At 33.8% G+C, this 26216-nt stretch overlaps 3 protein-coding genes across 6 annotated transcripts in view; 1 reads left to right on the top strand and 2 right to left on the bottom strand.

Moving 5' to 3' along the window:
* LOC145690826 (uncharacterized) overlaps positions 1–26216 on the top strand; it is a 71512-nt gene that overhangs the window by 10954 nt on the left and 34342 nt on the right. Inside the window, exon 2 of one of the 4 annotated variants that reach the window (XM_081766142.1) lies at positions 1453–8629. The exons of 2 other annotated variants lie outside the window; for them this stretch is intronic. In XM_081766142.1, coding sequence (XP_081622268.1) covers positions 1453–2251 — 799 coding nt within the window. In that variant the 3' untranslated portion in view covers positions 2252–8629. Of the gene's footprint in view, positions 1–1452; positions 8630–26216 lie in introns of those variants that run through there. One more of the 4 variants, XM_081766144.1, reaches the window with a different exon arrangement.
* Positions 12537–16547, bottom strand: LOC145688810 (uncharacterized). The gene is made up of 2 exons (XM_081762982.1): positions 15944–16547; positions 12537–13053 (listed from the first exon to the last, which is right to left on the bottom strand). Exons 1-2 carry the CDS (start codon positions 16545–16547, stop codon positions 13031–13033), a joined length of 627 nt encoding a protein of 208 aa, XP_081619108.1. The 3' UTR covers positions 12537–13030.
* Positions 19122–23029, bottom strand: LOC145689044 (uncharacterized). Its single transcript, XM_081763175.1, has 2 exons — positions 22529–23029; positions 19122–19638 (listed from the first exon to the last, which is right to left on the bottom strand). The coding sequence occupies exons 1-2, from the start codon at positions 22980–22982 to the stop codon at positions 19616–19618; spliced, it is 477 nt and encodes a 158-aa protein (XP_081619301.1). The 5' UTR covers positions 22983–23029; the 3' UTR covers positions 19122–19615.

The following is a 26216-nucleotide window of genomic DNA, read 5'->3' on the forward strand; positions in this document are numbered from 1 at the left end:
TCGATCGTTGTGAGAACTGTTCTCAAATTTCGGCATTTAATCGTCGCCTTCTCTACACCTAACTGTGGATGGTATAATTTGAGGTCGTATCATTACTTTTTAGGCGAGTGTAATAAATTGAGATTCAATTTTGAGAATTTAAGAGAGCGTAAGTATATCCCTAGGTACACTCATGTCCAAAATGATAGTCGCATATCTATAACTGCCTTCTTGTAAGAATATAATTCGATAATTATTTTGCAGGGTACTTTTAATACTGATACTATGTGTATAATTGGGAAATGTATATTTGTGGGAAATTTCATATGAAGATAATTATAAATAAGTAATTAGAATGAATAAACCAAAATGTTGCGAAATGGACAAGAAAGTTTTAATTTCGTTTCATTTTCCTTATTTATTGCTCTTTTGACATGAAATTAGCCACATACATGTCTTTGTCGATTATACACATACTAACATAATAAGAAATACTGGGCGAGTTCGTTATCAAATTACATTCCTACAACAACGTATTTATAGGCATGCGTCAGTAATTTTGGACATGAGTGTACAAGCCTTGGAAAAAGTCCCAAAAGGGTCTAACAACATGAAACATGTTTCAATTTTGAACAGCTATTGCAAGTTATTTTGCTTCTAACTTCAGAACGTATAATTTGTGGTCAGGTCTTTATTACTACGTGAGTGAAGTAAATCGTTAATTTCTTTCTAGATTTTAGACTGACCTTAGAATTTACACAAACCACGGAGTATAGCATCAGATATTTTTTATACATAATAACGAATAACATTCAATTGAAAATTCTCTGTTTCTGAAAAGGCATTATTTTTTAAAAGTGTTTTAGACAAGTAACCCATCGAACCACAGACATATATCAGAAGTCCGTAATGTGGAATAATATATATTGCAAAGAACATAGGTGGTATTAGAAACATTAGTAGTGATTGGTGTACTGCTTGAAATAGCGTATTTCGTGCAATATTCTTATAGCCTTCCTACTGTTTCTTAGTCATAATAGAAACAGTTCTTCGTAGTTGTAATTACAGCAAATTATTATATGATATATAAACATTTTTATGACACCGTACCTCCGGTTTCACCCATTATGATATATTCATTCCATAGTCTACCATATATACCGAGGTATTCATTTTAGTTAAGTGTGATATCGTATATATAAATTTAGATACAATTTCAGATTGTAAATTAAAAACCTCACTATGTTTGGTAATAGAAATGATATTGAAACTCTCCCATAATACTCAGTACAATATTTCTACTAGATTCCATTTAATAATACGATGGTATCAGATAGGACTTTAGTTGGAAGCGCCACCTATTTATGTTATTGTATTTTACCTATAAGCAGTAGAATCTCATATTATTTACGATGATTTCCACTTCGTTGTTTCCTAAATTTGTTACACGTTCTATAAACATATTTTTTCCAGAAAAGCGAATAAATTAATACACACCAGCGAGAGACGTCCTACGAGCCAAGAGTTTGGAAAGGGATTTGGTGAACGTTCGAATTTTACATCTCACGTGTTTATAAATAAAGAAAAAAATCACACATGCCAAGAATGTGCAAAGAGATTTAGTAGAAAGTCAGACCTTGCAAGACATCTAACAATACATACATCTGAAAAATCTCATACAGCTGAAAAATCTCATATATGCCAAACATGCGGTCAGGGATTTACGCAACGTTCCGCTTTAACATTGCACATGTTAATACATACAGGTGAAAGACTTTATATGTGCCAAAGATGCGGTAAGAGGTTTAGTCGAAATTCACACTTAACAAGACACATGAAAATTCACACTGGTGCAAAACCGTATACGTGCCAAACGTGTGGAAACAGATTTAGTGAAAGCTTTCATTTAGCAAGGCACATAAGAATACACACTGGAGAAAGGCCTCATACATGCGAAGTATGCGGGAAAAAATTTACTACAAGTTCAAGCTTGGGAAGCCACTTAAAAATACACACAGGTGAAAAACCTCATGCGTGTCAAAGGTGCGGAAAAGCATTCAGTGAAAGTCCACTTCTGGCAAAACACATGAGAATTCACACTGGTGAAAGACCCTATACATGCCAAATGTGCGGAAAGAAATTTAGCGAAAATTCAAATTTGGTGAGACACATGAGAATACACAGTGGTGAAAAATCTCATATGTGCGAAAGATGCGGAAAGCGATTTAGTCAACGTTTAGGTCTGCTAAGACATCAAAATACACACAGGTGAAAGAGAAAAGAAATCAGAGTGCTATTGTTTCCCATGAGAGCTTCTTAAGTAAACACAAAGCTTATTGATGTTTATAATCCTGTCACACTAACTAACCTTGAACTGGAAATTGAAGCCCTTGCAAGTATAATGGATAAAATACTAAGTATTGCTATTTCATATGACCACAATCTTTTACAATGTACAGTAACACAAATCCATCTATGTCCCGCGCTCAAAATAAATTTCAACTCTCTCTACCATACATGCTTCAAATTTTGATACAACTTGATAGTAATGAACGTTGTCAAGTCTCAGTTATTAGGAGACACTAGTTAGCACTTTAAATAAGAAAAGCACTCCTAAAATTCGTATGTTGCATACGGTTCACAATGTATAATGAAAAAAAAAGATAATAATGCACAAAATATAGCACTAGTGGTTTAACACTTTACGAACGGAAAGCAACGTCGTAGATTTCCGTTGTGCGCACGGTACTTTACAATAAGAGTAAAAATACAAAAACATGTCAGGCTGCAGAGAAGCATGTCATGGGAGTTAGTATTCAGCAAACAAACTAAGAAGCGAATATAGGAATCACGCTGGGAGGTAATGTTCCCGAGCATGGAAGATCTGGACGGAATGCATTTTAAAAGCATATAACCTCCAAGATATTAAAAGCAAGCTTACATTACACGAAAAAAAGCAAGGCGGTGATAAGAGTCACGTACAAGCACAGTGATACTCAGAGACGTTTCTCAAACAATTCTCCATTGACTTTAATTTACAGCTGATATCAGCGAAAGAAATTGGTAGGCGCAATTATATGTGGCATGCTACTTATGATCTCAGCAGCGGGAGTGACAAACAACAAAATCATCAACACTTCTCTCTATAATTCTGGATCTGGGAATCCAATCCGGCACTGGTCGAAAAAAAACTTCCATTTAGTAGATGAGAGTAGCACAGCAACGAACAAATCTTGCTAGGGGCGTGAGTTATCAAAATTCTGTTATTACTTACACACCCCGTGTGTCCGTCCGTCTATAAAACGGAAAACGTCGTAAGAATTACTTGGTCCCATCACCATTAAACTTTTTCAGTATTTAGTGACATGTTAGGAATCGAGTTTGAGTGCCTAGGCCATAATCAAGCTTGAAATAAAAAAAGTAAACGATTTTTGGGTTTTAACGTTGATCACTGAAGAAAAAACGAAAACATGCATACGGAAAGCTAATTTTCTACTAGGGATTGACCATCCCAAGAATGCGTTTAATCTGTATTGACCCGTCTGCTTTAGCCTAACCGGCATAAACGTGGGACATAAAACACAAAGACTTCATTTCATTTCATCTATATTACACTGTACAAAAACCGGAATCAATAGAGGTGGAGTACAATTTTTTATCTCCATTTAGGTCTGCACAGACAAAATGTTCAAAGATAAAGACAAGCGTTTTATTTAAAAATCGATTTAGAACCCAAAGAATAGAAAACAACTTGTCTCTTAATCCTATTGAAGTGGAAATTAAAGATATATTCCACTTTCAGTGATAATGTTGTTCCCTGTAGAACCAAACACGTAATATATATCAAAAAGCGGTTTCCCTTGGCAGAAAATTGTCTACTTCCGATTTTAACACTCATTGCTGTAGACTAAAGAGTGCTGTTTTTGTGCAGTCAGGAAAGCGCCCTAAAAATATATCCCTCCTTTAATCTATTATTTCTACTACAACCGGAGTTCTCGAAATCTGCTACAGCTTCTGATTTTAATATAAATTGAGAAAATATCACGACAGCGAAAGCACTTCTTTACTTGGTGTAAATGTGTTGTGTAAAAAAGTTTTAAATTGGCATTATAGGCAGATGGCCTGTGTAATAATAATAATGTTTTCCCAGGACATGCAACAAAGTTATCGAGTCTTGCAAAATACTTTTGATGGAGACAAAGATCATAGTGTCATCAACATAGATCAATCATCCTCAGAAATTTAGGAAAACGGGGACATGTTTTGAACTCTTGAAGTGTGAAGTTCCAATTGTTTATTTTATCTATTTATGTGAGAAAATTTTCAAAATAATATTCAATCAGGTCTGATAGAGTGCTTTATGTGAGATTGATTCTAAGTTGCATGAAGGGCATAAACAAATAATAATAATAATAATAAAAAAGATTTATAAAAGACTAACATTAGTGCATCACGCTAACTCCTAATAGTAAATCACGTTGATGCTCATTGCAATAATATCCCTAGAACGCAGAACATGGGTCAAAAATGACCCACCAGTAATTTATGTGTACTTCTTAGCCCGTAATATTTCTTGCTCTGTAGTTGCTCTCAGTGACATCTTCTATTGGTTTGTTTAAACTTAAAAATAATGTATTTAAGTTTTTTTGCATTTATTTTTAAGATTTTATTATATACATTTATATACGTAGTGTACATATCATGGGTCATTTCTGACCAGTGGTATATTTTAGTATTAGACTGGTATTTTATATTTGTATTAGTATATAATACTAATACTAGTCTATATAAGTATTAGATTAGTCCTTTACTATGACAAATTAGTAGTTGTTTTACTAAAATGTAATTATATTAGTAGTAGTATTACTACTATTAGTCTTGTATTCTGAATAAGATATTTTTAGAAATAAATACTCTGAACACACTAATCCTTTTGATGGCTAACAAACAGATGGCTCTTAGTTACAATTGCTTTTTGTGAGTTTTCTAAACTGTCTACAAAAAACTCGTGTACTAGTAAAAAATGAAATGAAATCTTTGAGTTTCACGTCGCACGATTATGCCGGTTAGGCTAAAGGAGACGGTGATGATGAGTAATGAATGAAATGGTGGAATGAAGAAAGTGGGAGGAAACGAGAGAACCCCGAGAAAACCCAAGCACACGGTGTTTGTCCACCACAAAGTTCACTTGGCGAGGGCTGGAATCGAACACGGGGCCCCAAGCACCAGAGGTGAACGCTCTACCACTGAGCCACCGCGGCCCCCTCGTTTACTAGAATACAATGATTTGTTTATATTTTAAATGTTTCATTATCGTTTGTTCGTTGCAAAATAAATTTTCAGCCATTCTACGCAATATTTACAATGTGCAATACATTCTCAACATGTTCTATAAATTATTTTCTTTTTGTTCTTCTTCCTTGGCAACTATAAGCATATCTGAACATGGACTCGAGCTACTATGAGCATCTCGTTAATATTCACAAAATGCTCAATACCTACACTGTCAAACGACAAAGTCGTAGATGGCCTATGGTCACTTGGTTCAATATGTTAGATGCTGGAGCTCTTAACGCTTGTATTTTATTTATTGTACTACACCCAAACTATTACAAGAAGGTGATGTATCAGGGAAGATTATTTCTCACAGGTTTGTGTGACGAACTTATCAAACCATACATCATAATCAGAAAGAGTACACCTACACTTCAAAAATATGTTTTGGTTGCTATGAAAAGGATTGGAGTCAATTGTGTTAGGAAAGAAGGACCTCAACTAGTAACGGCAAGTAAGAAAAGGAAGAGGTCCCAGAAATATCCCATAAACAAAGAAAGTCTTCCATAGTTTGCATAAACTGTGAAAATTGTGTGAGTGCTAAGCATTCAGTACCATTTGCTTTTGTGAAGACTGCAGCGGCTAGTAAGATGCCAGTAATATCACAAAAAGACGGAAAGTCTTCTAAGACAAAAAGTATGAGATGCAAAATGTGAGTGTGTAGTAAACATTCAGTTTCATTTGTTGCTTGTGAAGAATGAAACGGTCGGTAGAAAAAGGAAGAGATGTTAGAAATGTCCCACAAACAAAGACAGAAAGTCTTCCAAAGTTCGCATAAAGTATGAAAAATGTCAGTTGCATTAGTTGTTTGTGAAGACTGCAAATATTGAAGAGAAGGGCCTGCAATGTAAATACTTTGAAACTGTTTTCATAAAAAAAAAATTTAGAAATTGTAAGTTTGTAGACATAAGAACTTTGAACTGATAACTACATTAGCTAACAATATCTATTTTTAATCTGTAACTTGACCCAATACTTGCTAATGTATAGTCAAAACAATACATTTTCATGTTGTAGTATATATTATAATAATAATGCCTTGAAACGAAACAATAAAATGCATTATAAATAAAGAACTCAATCAAAAACCATTGAATTAATGAGAAAATATAAATAAAATCTCTTAAATATACCAAATACGTCTATACAATTGAAATTGAGTATAGGTCAAAAAAGATCCATGTTATGGAAACTACGATAAAATTCATGTCATGCGTTTTAGAGATATACTGCAATAATTTAGATTTGAGCATTTATACTTATGTATCCGCAAGTTCGTTGGTCGGCTAACTAAGAAAAGAAAGAAAGAAGAAAAAAGTGAATGCAAACAATTAAAGCTCCTAAGTATTGGCTTTAACCTATAATTAGTGCTTGAACTTTTCAGATAAACTTTACCCGCCAGGTACCCATTGCGTTTGGTTTACTCGATCCTTAGACCTGATAAACCCGTTTGATCCGTATTTGGCCTGTTTGGACCGTTTGACCCAATAGACTCGTTATGAGTTCGTACATGATAATTAGAACAATTTGGGTTATGATAATAAAATAAACAACACATCATTTTCAATAATGACAGACTAAGCTTGTTTTCATAAAAACAGGATTATCAGGTCATCCCTATTCATACGATTCAATCGGGCAAACCCGATTCATACGGATAAAAATACATTATCGGTCCAACTTGTGGTCCAGGATCTATTATATTTCCGAGCATTACCGAAAATGCATAGTAGCCCGAAACGTCTCGGACATCATATTATTATTATTATTATTATTATTATTATTATTATTATTATTATTATTATTAATAAGAGAGAAAATTACTTGTTGAATGACCTCTACGTATTCTATCCCTATTTTAAGTGGTTATTCTGGTTTATGTATCTGCTTATTGGTTTGCAACACTCAGAAAGAATAGTTCGAGACTTCATTGTTTACCCTGGCGACAGGGAGTGCGGCTCAGCTTTTGTAGTACCGACAACATCCAACTGGTTGACAAACCGCATGTGGCTGCTAACAACCATATGACAGTTTTACTGCTGATAAGAAAACTTGGTTTAGCTTTGAAAACCACTATACCTCACTTAATTTTTCGTTTCAATATATTCGAACGTTATGCCAGTTGAACTACCAGTGAGCTTTTAATCTTTCTCCGTTAATTTTGACGTTTCCGTTCTACAGTCATTACTGCTGCCGTGGTTCAGTTTAATTAGTCGATCGTAAACTTTGTGCACTATTCCCTGATGCTTCTTGATACGTGTCAATAGACTCCGCAAACAATTTGGTTATGTAATTAGTAACTTATTATTAATAGTTTTAACACAACTCGTTAATTATTGTAGGGTGCGAGTTAAGCGTTGTTTCCAGGATACAAAATATTATTTCACCTAATCTAATACCTTCAAATCTTTTCCCTGCTCCGTTCCTATTAATAATAGTAGCATTACTAATAAAAACTAGCATCTATGAAAAAATCAATGCTTGAATGGGCTGACTAATTTTTGTTCAAAAGGAAATTACAAAGGAATTTATAAAGATGAAGTTCTGTAGTATTTAATAAGAAGAAGTGACGACAACAACGGTAAGAAGTCGCTTTTCTTTCAGGATAAGACTTCTTGGATCAAATAGACAGCACAGGTCGATTATATAGACGGTAATAGTTGTAATGGTATTAATTAGTTTATTTCATATGTAGAAATCCCTTATAGAGTTTAATATTTTATCGTCCCATCAATGTTATTAACTGACAACTTAAACTAGTCTTCAATTTTCCACCTTCAATGAACAAGTGTCCCGCGCTTCGTATTGTGAAACAACGGTATATTTCTAAATTTTGGTTTTTTGTATTAAATTCAAGCTGCTACATTTATAACTTCCGGTTGTAATACAGGGATAAGTCTCAAGATGAAACTTGTTTGTATGATAAAATTGGCTATATTGCAATGTTTGATTCAATATCAGGATTGAAAAAGATAGATATATATATACATTTCTACATATTCCAGTACTTTGTATGAAAGTATGGTAGTAATACAAATTAACTTCTATCAACTATCCCAATCGAGATACTACTCTACCTATCGATTTTATCAGCTTTTCATCCCAATCTGCGTAAGAGTAAAACTTTTACACATTAAATTTGAATGTACGTATAAAGGAGGATATTTTACTATGACAAAAATGAACTACGACCTAGTATTGACGGATGTGATTTTCTCTAATAGCAGAACTCCAAATTTTCTGGTTTACGACAGTGTTATGAATCATTGTAAGAAAAGGCTAGGATTGAAAATTGTCAATCACTCCCATGTAAAATATATAACACTAGTTAACAAATTTAAACTTTTTGTTTGTTACATGAGAAAAATCACCTGATCTTAAAGGAACTTTTTGCGCTGAATTCGAATATGCACTCGGTTTCTCTCCATCACGTACAGTTTTCCCGTAACAGAGGGATTTTCGGGAAATTCCCTCAAAAATTTCCCTTTTTCAGATATTTTATTCCCCTAGCTCCTGTCTCCTTACTAATAGTAACATAGAAATTATACCTAAGTATACCTTGATTTATATTTAATAAACCCTCCAAGTTTCGTGAAAATCGCTTTGTTCTTTCTAGAGAAATAAATATATTTGTATGTATACTGTGTGCACTGTTTATTGCACCTGATAGTAATGCTTTCAGATCTCCTGAGTTGGGGTAAAAACGATTGCTTTATTACTACAAACACAGACATAAAAATGAATATTTACAATAGTCAACAACACACTTGTATTGCTCTCTGTAAATTAGAAACGTGTATAAAAATAGAATGTACTTCCAACGTATATTTTTTTTAAACGTACAGTATATGTATATCTTAATACATATATATACAATTCTCCAAGTTTTTTCGTTTTGTTCATGAAATGGTTATCAACATTTGTTATCAAATGTAACAGAATGCAAAAGAACTTCCACTTCCCGAGCCCCCTACCAACTGGGAAGAGATATGGCCAAAAGACTCTGATGATGATCATGACCTTGATGAACCATCGACATCAACATGTACATCCAAGGATCCAACGTTCATCCCTGACTGTGTTCGCGAGCCACATTTCATCCGGCAATGTGAACTTAATGACCTAGTCCGTGATTTGCACCTGACAAAACAAGAGGCGGAACTTCTGGGATCAAGGCTCCAGCAGTGGAACTTATTGGATGCAGAAACCGAACATATCAGTGTACAGGAAAAGGCATGTTCAATTTTCAAGCTATTTCTCAATGCAAGATAATGTGTGCGTATGTACGGATATAAATGGGTTGATGGCGGCGCTAGGAATTCCTTACGTTCCAGAAGAATGGAGGTTATTTATCGACGCGTCAAAGGTCAGCCTTAAAGCTGTCCTTTTACATAATGGAAATAAAAAACCTTCTATACCACTTGCGCACTCAGTGAAGATTAAGGAATCCTATGACACCATGTCAACTTTGCTAAATCTTATAAATTACAAGGACCATTGTTGGCAAATATGTTGTGATCTCAAGGTAGTTGGTATTTTATTGGGACTCCAGTGCGGTTACACGAAGTACCAATGTTTTTCATGTTTATGGGATAGCCGAGCTGATGACAAACATTATGAAGTGAAGGAATGGGAACCTAGAGTGAATTACGTACCTGGAGAATGCAACGTCAAATACGCTCCTTTTGTAGATCCTAATAAGATATTACTACCGCCACTTCATATCAAGTTAGGACTTATGAAAAACTTTGTCAAAGCCATGGACACAACTGGTGAAGGTTTCAAGTATTTGCGAGATAACTTCCCTAACCTGAGTGATGCTAAGATTTCAGCGGGAGTGTTTACTGGTCCCCAAATTAGGAAATTAATGCTTGATGATAGCTTTGACAGCAAGTTAAACAGTGCTGAGCTAGCTGCCTGGACAGTATTTAAGTGTGTTGTGCGCAACTTTCTGGGCAATAACAAAGCTGAGAGTTACACAGAAATCGTACAGGACATGATACAGAAATACAAAGAGTTGGGTTGTAGGATGTCTTTAAAAATCCACTTTTTGCACCCCCACCTCAGCTTCTTTCCTGCTAATCTAGGTTCTCTCAGCGACGAACAGGGGGAAAGATTCCACCAAGATATAATGGCAATGGAGAAAAGGTACCAGGGACGATGGGATCCTTCAATGATGGGGGACTATTGTTGGGGTCTTGTTAGAGAATGCAACATTTCTTACAAAAGAAGGAAGTAGGGTACGTTTTTGTAACCCAATGGAAGTTTCATATATTGTGATAGTTTTGATTGTCTTTTCATGACCTTTTGGTACATTTGTATTATTGTTTATTGTAAATTGTCACACTTGTAAATTATATTGTATTATATTTTATATATGTGTTTGTGGTAATAAAGCAAAAACGTTTTACCTCAACTTAAGAGATCTGAAAGCATTACTATAAGGTGCAATAAACAGTTCACACAGTATACATACAAACATATTTATTTCTCTAGAAAGAATAAAGCGATTATTACGAAACTTAGAGGGTTTGTTAAATATGAATCAAAGTATACTTAGGTATAATTCCTATGTTAATATATGCAAGGGGACAAGATCTTGGGGTGTAAAATAAACGAAAAGGGACATTTTTGAGGGATTTTCCCGAAAATCCCTCTGTTACGGGAAAATCGTACGTGATGGAGAAAAACCGAGTGCATATTCGAATTCAGCGCAAAAAGTTCCTTTAAGAACAGGTATTTCCTTTTATGTAACAAAACCTTTGTTAACTAGTGTAATAAAAATATCTATACGATAAGAATTGCAGATAATTAAAAAAAGATTAGCTAGTGGGATTTGAACCAGATTTAAAAAGTATTCATGGCCTTCCTTTCTTGATCAGGAAGCGCATGTGTTTTTTAAAAGGGTTTTTGCATTTACCAAACTATTGTTTTGTTCTAAAAGTATAATTATATGAAAATTCAAAACAGGAACTGAGACTTTCAAACAGCAAATTCTGCGCTGAATCACAAAGTCACGTTTTTTTCTTACTTTCACCCCTATTACTCCGAATAAAAAAAATAACAATTTTAAGAAAAAATTCAGGCGTGAAAATATACTTTGGAAAAGTGTACATATTACCATTAATTATATTATTGTTATCAACAGTTGTACTCAGGGGTAAAGTGAAATGGAACGCAGGGGGATGGCTTCCAATGACCACGAAAAATTATGTACTTCGCCCTGTAACGGATGAACGATACACATATAATCTTTAAATAGCCCCCACTACCCACAGTCCTGCGAGAACGGACGTCACCCCACTTCCCCCTTTAGAATACAAGAATTTTTAAAGGAGAGAGAAAGGAGAATTCCACTCCCCCACGGCTGAGAATAATGACGACGTGAAGAGTGAGGTTCAATACTGGAAAAGGCTTATACTGTATGCAAAAATATCACTATTAAGATAATCAGGAATTTGTCTACAACTACTTGAAAAATGTAAAAGTTTTCTAACAAAATGGAAAATTTTTATTATAACAAATCCGAAACGTGTTATATAAATAGTAATATAGAAAACATTCAACAATTTTAACAAGTAATAATATCATTAATCGAAATCGCCGTTAGCAAGTAACATTTTTCCCAAAAGGATTTTTTTTTTCCAAGTAACAAAATTTTCTGAAGTATTATTATAACCAATCGTAAATCCAAAATATAGAATTTAGAAACCTATATAACAATATAATCAAAAATGTATGGAACTCGAAGTTACTGCAAAGTGGCTTTCTTTGGAATGAAAATGTGGGAGGAAATGATTTCTTAAATATGGGTCAAAATGTATGAATTACGAGCAATAGCTCAACTGTAATTCTATAAAATCCTTTCTTTTTTCTTTCCTTTTTCAAAGCGGACCTAAGACATAAATCATTCATTTGAAGTCTCCACTAGCCTTAATATTTTCCGTAATTTCAATATATTAAACTTCCTGACCAGCGACTTTACTTTAGTTTTAACAAGGAAAAACAAGAATCAACATGTTTTAACTCAAGGCATAATCTGCCTACACAAAACCAGTAATATGTACTATTCAATTAACATTTTTTTTCCTTTCTTACTTTTCCTTTCGCAATATTTTTAGAAATATATGCTTCCAAAATAAATTGAATAATAATAATAATGCTTCTAAATAATAACCATAGTCAGGAATTGATATAGATTTCAAAAGAAGTTAACTAAACTATACGATTATACGGAAAGAATATTAATTTAAAGACCCATTAATTCATTCAGAGGACCTATCACTCTTACCTCATTTTATACACTGCGAAGCGCTTCAGTCTTAAAGCCAGAACCTCGGCTGCAACGTGACGTCATCCCGATCGACGACTCACGCAATCTAACCGAAGGTTAAGCAGTGCTTCCAACTCCAAGAGAAATAACCGACTTAACAGTAAACTGGAGTTTCATCTCACAAAATTTTCCATTTACAAAATTTCATTTTATTATGAAACTTGGGTGGGTTACATAATATCCGAGGGTCGGTCAAAAAAAATTCCTAACCATAACAAATCCCAAGTTGAATAATAAAATAATTTCAATACATTACCAAATCTTCCATAATATTCAAATGCTAACGCCTTCTTTACAAACTTCTACAGTAATTTTTCCAATTCCTTACACAACATACACAAAGGATGATGATGAGGTATTTACAAAATGAAAAGGGTTGACCTCTCACTTTCTCGGACGAGGCATTCCTGCAGGAATAAAAAAAATACATACAACACACAAAATTTGTTCGAACAAACATCCTAAAATATATAAATATATATATAAGTACAATATTAATAATTTAGTTAACCTCAATTCTCACATCAAATCTTTTTTTTTCTGTGTTACCTTATGGGTTAGATTGATTAACTTGTTTCGGTGGAAAATATTTCTTACAAAAACGAACATGACGTTTTATATGAACATAAGGTCTTTCAATATTTTCTAGCCAAACTGTATTTGGTGTAGGTTTAGAAATAAGGCGGTATGGGCCTTCCCACTGAGGGGCGATTTTTGGTTTGAAATGTTTCTCTGCTGAAATTTTCATGAACCTTTTAACCAATACTAAATCATCAATATTTAAATTAACAGGACTATGTTTTTGAGTATAAACTTTCGCACTATGTTTCCAAGCGCGTTCAATATTATTATTTATATTAACTAATTTTTGCTCTTTATCCTGGTCATCGTCTAAAAGATCTAAATCCATCAACCATTTAACATCTAATGGATGGTAAAATTTTCGTCCCATATAAAGTTCACATGGACTAGTCCCAGTAGTTTCATTCATACTTATGTTAATAGTAAAAGCAATTTTAGATAGTAATTGGGCCCAATTCTGTTGAGACTTATCAACATAAATACGAATTAAATTTTTAACCGATCTCACCGTGCGTTCGGCTCTGTTCGATTGTGGGTTATATGGGGAGAATTTTACACTCTGTATACCATAGCTATACAAGAATTTCAAGAAGTAATCACTCACGAAATAAGAAGCGCCATCACTTAGGACTTTACCAGGAAAGCCGTATCGAAGAAATAATTCCTGTAACTTATTGCAGATGATTTTTGAGGTTAGTCGTCTTAAAGGTTCTAAAAAGACAAAGCGACTATAGGCGTCAGTGACAATTAAAATATATTCAAATCCAGAACTACTAGGCAATTTCCCCGCAATATCAATAAACCAAGTATAATTTGGGTGCATTACCTTTTTTGTAAAATATTGACCCATAGGTTTTCGATTGGAATCTTTACAGGTTTGGCACAAATGACAAGATTGTATAAAATTCTTAATGTCAGAATATAAAGTAGGCCAGGTATACTTTTCAGCGACCTTAGCAATGGTTTTTCGATATCCCATATGCCCACCATGAATTATTGGACAATGAGAATACTCAATAATCGACTGAATTAAAGAATTAGGTATTACAATTCTAAATCCATTATTCCCTTTACCTTTTGTCTTTTTAAACAAGATCTTATTTCTTAATACATACGGAGGAACTTCTTCCTTTTGCTCTAACCTATTGATAATCTCTCTTAATTCAGGATCCTTCCTCTGGTGATCTGTAAGAGGCACATTAAACACAGGATTTTGCCAAAAATTAATGAAAGACAAGTTTACTGTTTTATTATGATCTTTTACGACTTCCATTGTATTATCGTCTTTTGTATAGAATTCTAGATGGTTTCCAACCCTTGAAAGGAAATCGGCTATACTATTTATTTTTGATCTTACATGGACTATACGAAATTTAAACCTCGAGATTTTCTCTAACATTGTTCCATATCTCCTTTGTCTTTTATGGTTATTAAGTAACCAAGTTAAACTCTTACTATCAGTATATACTACAAAGGGATTTGCCAAGTAATACTCAAATTTTTCCAAAGATAAAGAAAGAGCCTTAAGTTCTAATTCGTATATATTTTTACTCCAATCAGATTGTGGAATTGCCCGACTAAACATAGATACAGGTCTAAGATTCCCTTCCGAATCGTATTGGCTGAGAACCCCAGAAAAATGACGCAAAGAGCTATCACAATGTATTACGAAGTTGGAATCCATATCTGGGACTTTCAAAATGACCTGACTACAAAAGGCATCTTTTAATTTTTGTAGGGCTTCATCATGAACTTTAGTCCATTTAAAAGGCTTTTTTACAGATCTTAATTCTTGAAGGGGAGCAATTAACTCTGGATACCCATAAATAAATTTTGAATAGAACGAGAAAAATGAACATATTCTGTTCACTCCTTTTCTGTTCTTTGGTTTTGGTATCTCCTGGATAGCTTTAATTCTCTCAGGGTCTATTGACATGTTGCCATTTTCAAAACGAAACCCTAAATATTTAATACTAGTTTGAAATAGACAGGACTTCTTTTCTGATATAGTAATTCCCCAATTTCTTAGTCGAGATAATACCTCCTCTAATAGAGCTTTATGACTCTCAATATCTTTGCTAAATAAAATTATGTCATCAAAATATATCTCTAAATTCTTACCAATTAACCCTTCAAAGACTTTTGACATCAAATTACTTAAAACAAAAGGTGATAACACTAATCCCATTGGTACCGATTTATATCGATAGATTTTATTTTTTGTCACAAAAGCAGTAATATTTCTACTCTCTTCAGACAGAGGAATTTGATGAAAACAGGATTTACAATCAAGTTTTGAAAAGATATTATTGTCCGAAATACTAGATATTACATTCTCCATGTTAGGAGAAGGATAGCTGTTTACCATCACCTTTTTGTTCACCTCTCCGTATGAAATTACAAGCCGCCTGCTTCCATCTGAATTTGTTACTAGAAAGCAGGGTGATGTGTAGGGAGAATAATCTACTTCCTCTATAATATCGTCTTTTAAAAGCTGGGCAATAAAAGAATCTAATTCCTTTTGCTTATGCGTTGGAAGCTGATAAGGTTGCAATCGAATGGGAGTTTTATCGGCAAGTTCAATTTTGTAAGTGAAATTTTTTACTCTACCAATTTTGTTTCCAATGACATCAGAATATGAAGTTAACAAGTTATTAACATATTCCTGTAAATTAGAATCGCATAGTAATAATTGATCAGGAACCGTATAATTACCTTGAGATTCCTCCGGTTTAGTCTCCGGTGGATGCAATATGGACTGATCAAAAACGAATTCCACTCCTGGGTCAAACGTGGTATTAACTCCGCTGTCTCTGGTTACTGATGTCGATGGAGTCAAAATCTGATGAGAATTACCAAAAGATCTAGGTTGAGGTGTAGCTTTCGGACAACCAAGGTCGCATGGCGGCTGCTTTCCACTCACCCCATTCCTAGAAGTATATGCAGAAGCGAGAGAAGTCTGGACACACAAAAGTTCATCAGCTCGGATCATAGGAACCACTAACTTCCGAGCTTTTATATTATATAAATTACAAGCAATGTCTATTATGGCGTTGTATTTTGTATGAAAGTCATTTCCAAGCAGAAGATCAAACTCATTAGAGTCCACAATGAAAAAAATTTCACTAAACTGATGTCTTCCAATTTTAAAATATAGTCTTACTCTCATATCCACTTTAACTTGTACATTTCCTAAGCCGATAGTCTGAACGTTCACCTTTTCTACTTTTATTTTACATTTTTTTCTAAGTTCATCATAAAGATGTCGAGCCAAATAAGAGTTCGTACTCCCAGTATCAATTAAGCACTTAAAACGCATACCCGCAATATAAACAGAAATCGCCAATAGTTTTTTTCAATTCACTATCATTCTGATTTACATCTGAGTTATTTTGAGTTAAGAACTGAGATTCTAAATTATGGTTATGAGAAAATTCCGCCTTACCAAGATTATTATAGTTAGATGGTAAAGAATACATAGCTGGAGAAACTAAAGTTTTATGTAAATTTCTTGGTTCACGAGATTGCAACACTACTTGCTGTTTTGTATTCTTCGCTCCGATAAAGGAAGATGATTTACGGGGTGGTACCAAGTCCCGTACGCTACTACCTTGATTACGTAATCGATAATAATCTTTCCTATATCTATGCAAGGCGTCATAGTGTTCTGCAGCTAAATACAATTGATTTAAATCGATAGGCATACCTCTTTCAGCTAGAAATTGATGGGCAGAAGGCGTTACCATATTAGTAATTAAACTACAAGTGGTGGCTTCATCAAAGGACATATCAAGTACGTGAATAATCGATAATTTATTATCTACGAACTCATATAATGATTGCTCCTCCCGCATGGGAACGTAGAAAAATAGTCGCATGAATTGTGTTCTACCAATAGTGGAAATAAATCGCACCACTAAATGTCTACAAACTGTTTGCCAAGGGGAAGCGTCCCCAATAAACGATTGTATAACTTCTTGCATTTCTCCTTTTGTACGAGAAAGACAAGCTACCAACACAAGATCTAAAGGCAAACCCTTACCTCTGACAATACTATCAAGTTTTAATAAAAACTGAAATGTAGACTCAGTATTGGTACCATCTATTATAGGTAGACTATTAATATCATGCAACAAAGATTTATAGATTCCTTCCGAAGCAAATTTCTCAAAATTTAAATTTAATGAAGCTGCCATATTAAATGGTCGGTCTCTATATTTATTTTGAAAGCTCTGACTCCCTCCTTCTCTTAAATTAGGCGAGGAATTCGCAAACCGTGTACTGTGTCCCACATTACTTTGTGGATCCACGTTATAATTTTGATCCTGAAATGGTCTACTTTGACCACCTAGAAAAGGTTCGTGAGCATTCACTTGAATATGGGCTGAAGGCCTTAAATGATCAAACATAGGATTACTAAATTCATAAGAATATCCAAGAAATTCATCCCCACTAGAACTTGAAGAATCCGAAAATCTAGACTTTACATGCGTCTCCTTTGACTGTGCCATCCTTACAGGAACACCACAAAATATTAAGCTCAAAGAAACCAAAAGGATAATTACTATTAATTTTACAACCTTATCAATAATTATCTGCTTATTACACAATGACCTACTAAACCATAAATTTTGTATCCGACCCCGGCAACACTGTATTAAGTATTTTACGTTAACATTCATATACAACATTTATATTACTCAACAAGAAAAGCATAGTATAATGAAAATATGTTATTTAATTTAGAGGTTAATTTCACCAAAGAAATACACATAAATTTTAGAATATAAAGGGGAACACATTTGCTGGACCTCCCCGAACCGGACCTCGAAGCCAGCATAAATTTGCCTTTCCAGGGCAGTGTATAAAATTTATTTTTATTTAAAAATTATATATGTAACGGATGAACGATACACATATAATCTTTAAATAGCCCCCACTACCCACAGTCCTGCGAGAACGGACGTCACCCCACTTCCCCCTTTAGAATACAAGAATTTTTAAAGGAGAGAGAAAGGAGAATTCCACTCCCCCACGGCTGAGAATAATGACGACGTGAAGAGTGAGGTTCAATACTGGAAAAGGCTTATACTGTATGCAAAAATATCACTATTAAGATAATCAGGAATTTGTCTACAACTACTTGAAAAATGTAAAAGTTTTCTAACAAAATGGAAAATTTTTATTATAACAAATCCGAAACGTGTTATATAAATAGTAATATAGAAAACATTCAACAATTTTAACAAGTAATAATATCATTAATCGAAATCGCCGTTAGCAAGTAACATTTTTCCCAAAAGGATTTTTTTTTCCAAGTAACAAAATTTTCTGAAGTATTATTATAACCAATCGTAAATCCAAAATATAGAATTTAGAAACCTATATAACAATATAATCAAAAATGTATGGAACTCGAAGTTACTGCAAAGTGGCTTTCTTTGGAATGAAAATGTGGGAGGAAATGATTTCTTAAATATGGGTCAAAATGTATGAATTACGAGCAATAGCTCAACTGTAATTCTATAAAATCCTTTCTTTTTTCTTTCCTTTTTCAAAGCGGACCTAAGACATAAATCATTCATTTGAAGTCTCCACTAGCCTTAATATTTTCCGTAATTTCAATATATTAAACTTCCTGACCAGCGACTTTACTTTAGTTTTAACAAGGAAAAACAAGAATCAACATGTTTTAACTCAAGGCATAATCTGCCTACACAAAACCAGTAATATGTACTATTCAATTAACATTTTTTTTCCTTTCTTACTTTTCCTTTCGCAATATTTTTAGAAATATATGCTTCCAAAATAAATTGAATAATAATAATAATGCTTCTAAATAATAACCATAGTCAGGAATTGATATAGATTTCAAAAGAAGTTAACTAAACTATACGATTATACGGAAAGAATATTAATTTAAAGACCCATTAATTCATTCAGAGGACCTATCACTCTTACCTCATTTTATACACTGCGAAGCGCTTCAGTCTTAAAGCCAGAACCTCGGCTGCAACGTGACGTCATCCCGATCGACGACTCACGCAATCTAACCGAAGGTTAAGCAGTGCTTCCAACTCCAAGAGAAATAACCGACTTAACAGTAAACTGGAGTTTCATCTCACAAAATTTTCCATTTACAAAATTTCATTTTATTATGAAACTTGGGTGGGTTACATAATATCCGAGGGTCGGTCAAAAAAAATTCCTAACCATAACAAATCCCAAGTTGAATAATAAAATAATTTCAATACATTACCAAATCTTCCATAATATTCAAATGCTAACGCCTTCTTTACAAACTTCTACAGTAATTTTTCCAATTCCTTACACAACATACACAAAGGATGATGATGAGGTATTTACAAAATGAAAAGGGTTGACCTCTCACTTTCTCGGACGAGGCATTCCTGCAGGAATAAAAAAAATACATACAACACACAAAATTTGTTCGAACAAACATCCTAAAATATATAAATATATATATAAGTACAATATTAATAATTTAGTTAACCTCAATTCTCACATCAAATCTTTTTTTTTCTGTGTTACCTTATGGGTTAGATTGATTAACTTGTTTCGGTGGAAAATATTTCTTACAAAAACGAACATGACGTTTTATATGAACATAAGGTCTTTCAATATTTTCTAGCCAAACTGTATTTGGTGTAGGTTTAGAAATAAGGCGGTATGGGCCTTCCCACTGAGGGGCGATTTTTGGTTTGAAATGTTTCTCTGCTGAAATTTTCATGAACCTTTTAACCAATACTAAATCATCAATATTTAAATTAACAGGACTATGTTTTTGAGTATAAACTTTCGCACTATGTTTCCAAGCGCGTTCAATATTATTATTTATATTAACTAATTTTTGCTCTTTATCCTGGTCATCGTCTAAAAGATCTAAATCCATCAACCATTTAACATCTAATGGATGGTAAAATTTTCGTCCCATATAAAGTTCACATGGACTAGTCCCAGTAGTTTCATTCATACTTATGTTAATAGTAAAAGCAATTTTAGATAGTAATTGGGCCCAATTCTGTTGAGACTTATCAACATAAATACGAATTAAATTTTTAACCGATCTCACCGTGCGTTCGGCTCTGTTCGATTGTGGGTTATATGGGGAGAATTTTACACTCTGTATACCATAGCTATACAAGAATTTCAAGAAGTAATCACTCACGAAATAAGAAGCGCCATCACTTAGGACTTTACCAGGAAAGCCGTATCGAAGAAATAATTCCTGTAACTTATTGCAGATGATTTTTGAGGTTAGTCGTCTTAAAGGTTCTAAAAAGACAAAGCGACTATAGGCGTCAGTGACAATTAAAATATATTCAAATCCAGAACTACTAGGCAATTTCCCCGCAATATCAATAAACCAAGTATAATTTGGGTGCATTACCTTTTTTGTAAAATATTGACCCATAGGTTTTCGATTGGAATCTTTACAGGTTTGGCACAAATGACAAGATTGTATAAAATTCTTAATGTCAGAATATAAAGTAGGCCAGGTATACTTTTCAGCGACCTTAGCAATGGTTTTTCGATATCCCATATGCCCACCATGAATTATTGGACAATGAGAATACTCAATAATCGACTGAATTAAAGAATTAGGTATTACAATTCTAAATCCATTATTCCCTTTACCTTTTGTCTTTTTAAACAAGATCTTATTTCTTAATACATACGGAGGAACTTCTTCCTTTTGCTCTAACCTATTGATAATCTCTCTTAATTCAGGATCCTTCCTCTGGTGATCTGTAAGAGGCACATTAAACACAGGATTTTGCCAAAAATTAATGAAAGACAAGTTTACTGTTTTATTATGATCTTTTACGACTTCCATTGTATTATCGTCTTTTGTATAGAATTCTAGATGGTTTCCAACCCTTGAAAGGAAATCGGCTATACTATTTATTTTTGATCTTACATGGACTATACGAAATTTAAACCTCGAGATTTTCTCTAACATTGTTCCATATCTCCTTTGTCTTTTATGGTTATTAAGTAACCAAGTTAAACTCTTACTATCAGTATATACTACAAAGGGATTTGCCAAGTAATACTCAAATTTTTCCAAAGATAAAGAAAGAGCCTTAAGTTCTAATTCGTATATATTTTTACTCCAATCAGATTGTGGAATTGCCCGACTAAACATAGATACAGGTCTAAGATTCCCTTCCGAATCGTATTGGCTGAGAACCCCAGAAAAATGACGCAAAGAGCTATCACAATGTATTACGAAGTTGGAATCCATATCTGGGACTTTCAAAATGACCTGACTACAAAAGGCATCTTTTAATTTTTGTAGGGCTTCATCATGAACTTTAGTCCATTTAAAAGGCTTTTTTACAGATCTTAATTCTTGAAGGGGAGCAATTAACTCTGGATACCCATAAATAAATTTTGAATAGAACGAGAAAAATGAACATATTCTGTTCACTCCTTTTCTGTTCTTTGGTTTTGGTATCTCCTGGATAGCTTTAATTCTCTCAGGGTCTATTGACATGTTGCCATTTTCAAAACGAAACCCTAAATATTTAATACTAGTTTGAAATAGACAGGACTTCTTTTCTGATATAGTAATTCCCCAATTTCTTAGTCGAGATAATACCTCCTCTAATAGAGCTTTATGACTCTCAATATCTTTGCTAAATAAAATTATGTCATCAAAATATATCTCTAAATTCTTACCAATTAACCCTTCAAAGACTTTTGACATCAAATTACTTAAAACAAAAGGTGATAACACTAATCCCATTGGTACCGATTTATATCGATAGATTTTATTTTTTGTCACAAAAGCAGTAATATTTCTACTCTCTTCAGACAGAGGAATTTGATGAAAACAGGATTTACAATCAAGTTTTGAAAAGATATTATTGTCCGAAATACTAGATATTACATTCTCCATGTTAGGAGAAGGATAGCTGTTTACCATCACCTTTTTGTTCACCTCTCCGTATGAAATTACAAGCCGCCTGCTTCCATCTGAATTTGTTACTAGAAAGCAGGGTGATGTGTAGGGAGAATAATCTACTTCCTCTATAATATCGTCTTTTAAAAGCTGGGCAATAAAAGAATCTAATTCCTTTTGCTTATGCGTTGGAAGCTGATAAGGTTGCAATCGAATGGGAGTTTTATCGGCAAGTTCAATTTTGTAAGTGAAATTTTTTACTCTACCAATTTTGTTTCCAATGACATCAGAATATGAAGTTAACAAGTTATTAACATATTCCTGTAAATTAGAATCGCATAGTAATAATTGATCAGGAACCGTATAATTACCTTGAGATTCCTCCGGTTTAGTCTCCGGTGGATGCAATATGGACTGATCAAAAACGAATTCCACTCCTGGGTCAAACGTGGTATTAACTCCGCTGTCTCTGGTTACTGATGTCGATGGAGTCAAAATCTGATGAGAATTACCAAAAGATCTAGGTTGAGGTGTAGCTTTCGGACAACCAAGGTCGCATGGCGGCTGCTTTCCACTCACCCCATTCCTAGAAGTATATGCAGAAGCGAGAGAAGTCTGGACACACAAAAGTTCATCAGCTCGGATCATAGGAACCACTAACTTCCGAGCTTTTATATTATATAAATTACAAGCAATGTCTATTATGGCGTTGTATTTTGTATGAAAGTCATTTCCAAGCAGAAGATCAAACTCATTAGAGTCCACAATGAAAAAAATTTCACTAAACTGATGTCTTCCAATTTTAAAATATAGTCTTACTCTCATATCCACTTTAACTTGTACATTTCCTAAGCCGATAGTCTGAACGTTCACCTTTTCTACTTTTATTTTACATTTTTTTCTAAGTTCATCATAAAGATGTCGAGCCAAATAAGAGTTCGTACTCCCAGTATCAATTAAGCACTTAAAACGCATACCCGCAATATAAACAGAAATCGCCAATAGTTTTTTTCAATTCACTATCATTCTGATTTACATCTGAGTTATTTTGAGTTAAGAACTGAGATTCTAAATTATGGTTATGAGAAAATTCCGCCTTACCAAGATTATTATAGTTAGATGGTAAAGAATACATAGCTGGAGAAACTAAAGTTTTATGTAAATTTCTTGGTTCACGAGATTGCAACACTACTTGCTGTTTTGTATTCTTCGCTCCGATAAAGGAAGATGATTTACGGGGTGGTACCAAGTCCCGTACGCTACTACCTTGATTACGTAATCGATAATAATCTTTCCTATATCTATGCAAGGCGTCATAGTGTTCTGCAGCTAAATACAATTGATTTAAATCGATAGGCATACCTCTTTCAGCTAGAAATTGATGGGCAGAAGGCGTTACCATATTAGTAATTAAACTACAAGTGGTGGCTTCATCAAAGGACATATCAAGTACGTGAATAATCGATAATTTATTATCTACGAACTCATATAATGATTGCTCCTCCCGCATGGGAACGTAGAAAAATAGTCGCATGAATTGTGTTCTACCAATAGTGGAAATAAATCGCACCACTAAATGTCTACAAACTGTTTGCCAAGGGGAAGCGTCCCCAATAAACGATTGTATAACTTCTTGCATTTCTCCTTTTGTACGAGAAAGACAAGCTACCAACACAAGATCTAAAGGCAAACCCTTACCTCTGACAATACTATCAAGTTTTAATAAAAACTGAAATGTAGACTCAGTATTGGTACCATCTATTATAGGTAGACTATTAATATCATGCAACAAAGATTTATAGATTCCTTCCGAAGCAAATTTCTCAAAATTTAAATTTAATGAAGCTGCCATATTAAATGGTCGGTCTCTATATTTATTTTGAAAGCTCTGACTCCCTCCTTCTCTTAAATTAGGCGAGGAATTCGCAAACCGTGTACTGTGTCCCACATTACTTTGTGGATCCACGTTATAATTTTGATCCTGAAATGGTCTACTTTGACCACCTAGAAAAGGTTCGTGAGCATTCACTTGAATATGGGCTGAAGGCCTTAAATGATCAAACATAGGATTACTAAATTCATAAGAATATCCAAGAAATTCATCCCCACTAGAACTTGAAGAATCCGAAAATCTAGACTTTACATGCGTCTCCTTTGACTGTGCCATCCTTACAGGAACACCACAAAATATTAAGCTCAAAGAAACCAAAAGGATAATTACTATTAATTTTACAACCTTATCAATAATTATCTGCTTATTACACAATGACCTACTAAACCATAAATTTTGTATCCGACCCCGGCAACACTGTATTAAGTATTTTACGTTAACATTCATATACAACATTTATATTACTCAACAAGAAAAGCATAGTATAATGAAAATATGTTATTTAATTTAGAGGTTAATTTCACCAAAGAAATACACATAAATTTTAGAATATAAAGGGGAACACATTTGCTGGACCTCCCCGAACCGGACCTCGAAGCCAGCATAAATTTGCCTTTCCAGGGCAGTGTATAAAATTTATTTTTATTTAAAAATTATATATGTAACGGATGAACGATACACATATAATCTTTAAATAGCCCCCACTACCCACAGTCCTGCGAGAACGGACGTCACCCCACTTCCCCCTTTAGAATACAAGAATTTTTAAAGGAGAGAGAAAGGAGAATTCCACTCCCCCACGGCTGAGAATAATGACGACGTGAAGAGTGAGGTTCAATACTGGAAAAGGCTTATACTGTATGCAAAAATATCACTATTAAGATAATCAGGAATTTGTCTACAACTACTTGAAAAATGTAAAAGTTTTCTAACAAAATGGAAAATTTTTATTATAACAAATCCGAAACGTGTTATATAAATAGTAATATAGAAAACATTCAACAATTTTAACAAGTAATAATATCATTAATCGAAATCGCCGTTAGCAAGTAACATTTTTCCCAAAAGGATTTTTTTTTCCAAGTAACAAAATTTTCTGAAGTATTATTATAACCAATCGTAAATCCAAAATATAGAATTTAGAAACCTATATAACAATATAATCAAAAATGTATGGAACTCGAAGTTACTGCAAAGTGGCTTTCTTTGGAATGAAAATGTGGGAGGAAATGATTTCTTAAATATGGGTCAAAATGTATGAATTACGAGCAATAGCTCAACTGTAATTCTATAAAATCCTTTCTTTTTTCTTTCCTTTTTCAAAGCGGACCTAAGACATAAATCATTCATTTGAAGTCTCCACTAGCCTTAATATTTTCCGTAATTTCAATATATTAAACTTCCTGACCAGCGACTTTACTTTAGTTTTAACAAGGAAAAACAAGAATCAACATGTTTTAACTCAAGGCATAATCTGCCTACACAAAACCAGTAACATGTACTATTCAATTAACATTTTTTTTCCTTTCTTACTTTTCCTTTCGCAATATTTTTAGAAATATATGCTTCCAAAATAAATTGAATAATAATAATAATGCTTCTAAATAATAACCATAGTCAGGAATTGATATAGATTTCAAAAGAAGTTAACTAAACTATACGATTATACGGAAAGAATATTAATTTAAAGACCCATTAATTCATTCAGAGGACCTATCACTCTTACCTCATTTTATACACTGCGAAGCGCTTCAGTCTTAAAGCCAGAACCTCGGCTGCAACGTGACGTCATCCCGATCGACGACTCACGCAATCTAACCGAAGGTTAAGCAGTGCTTCCAACTCCAAGAGAAATAACCGACTTAACAGTAAACTGGAGTTTCATCTCACAAAATTTTCCATTTACAAAATTTCATTTTATTATGAAACTTGGGTGGGTTACAGCCCCCAGTTTCTAAACAATTGCAATGGGCAATAATAGGCAGGGGAAACTGCGTGACGTCATCCCGCTACCTATCGTACCCTCACCTTTTCAGATCATCTATCCCTGGTAGTAATAGTATTTCAGATGTACCACATTTTTGAAACCTAAGTAGTGATGGTACGTGAATTTAAAATCATAGGTTTTGTAATAGGAAGCAAGCCATGTCATAACTCCTAAACCAAAG

Source organism: Thermobia domestica, chromosome 7, assembly GCF_964235325.1.
Source record: "Thermobia domestica chromosome 7, izTheDome1.hap1.1, whole genome shotgun sequence".
NCBI lineage: Eukaryota > Metazoa > Arthropoda > Insecta > Zygentoma > Lepismatidae > Thermobia > Thermobia domestica.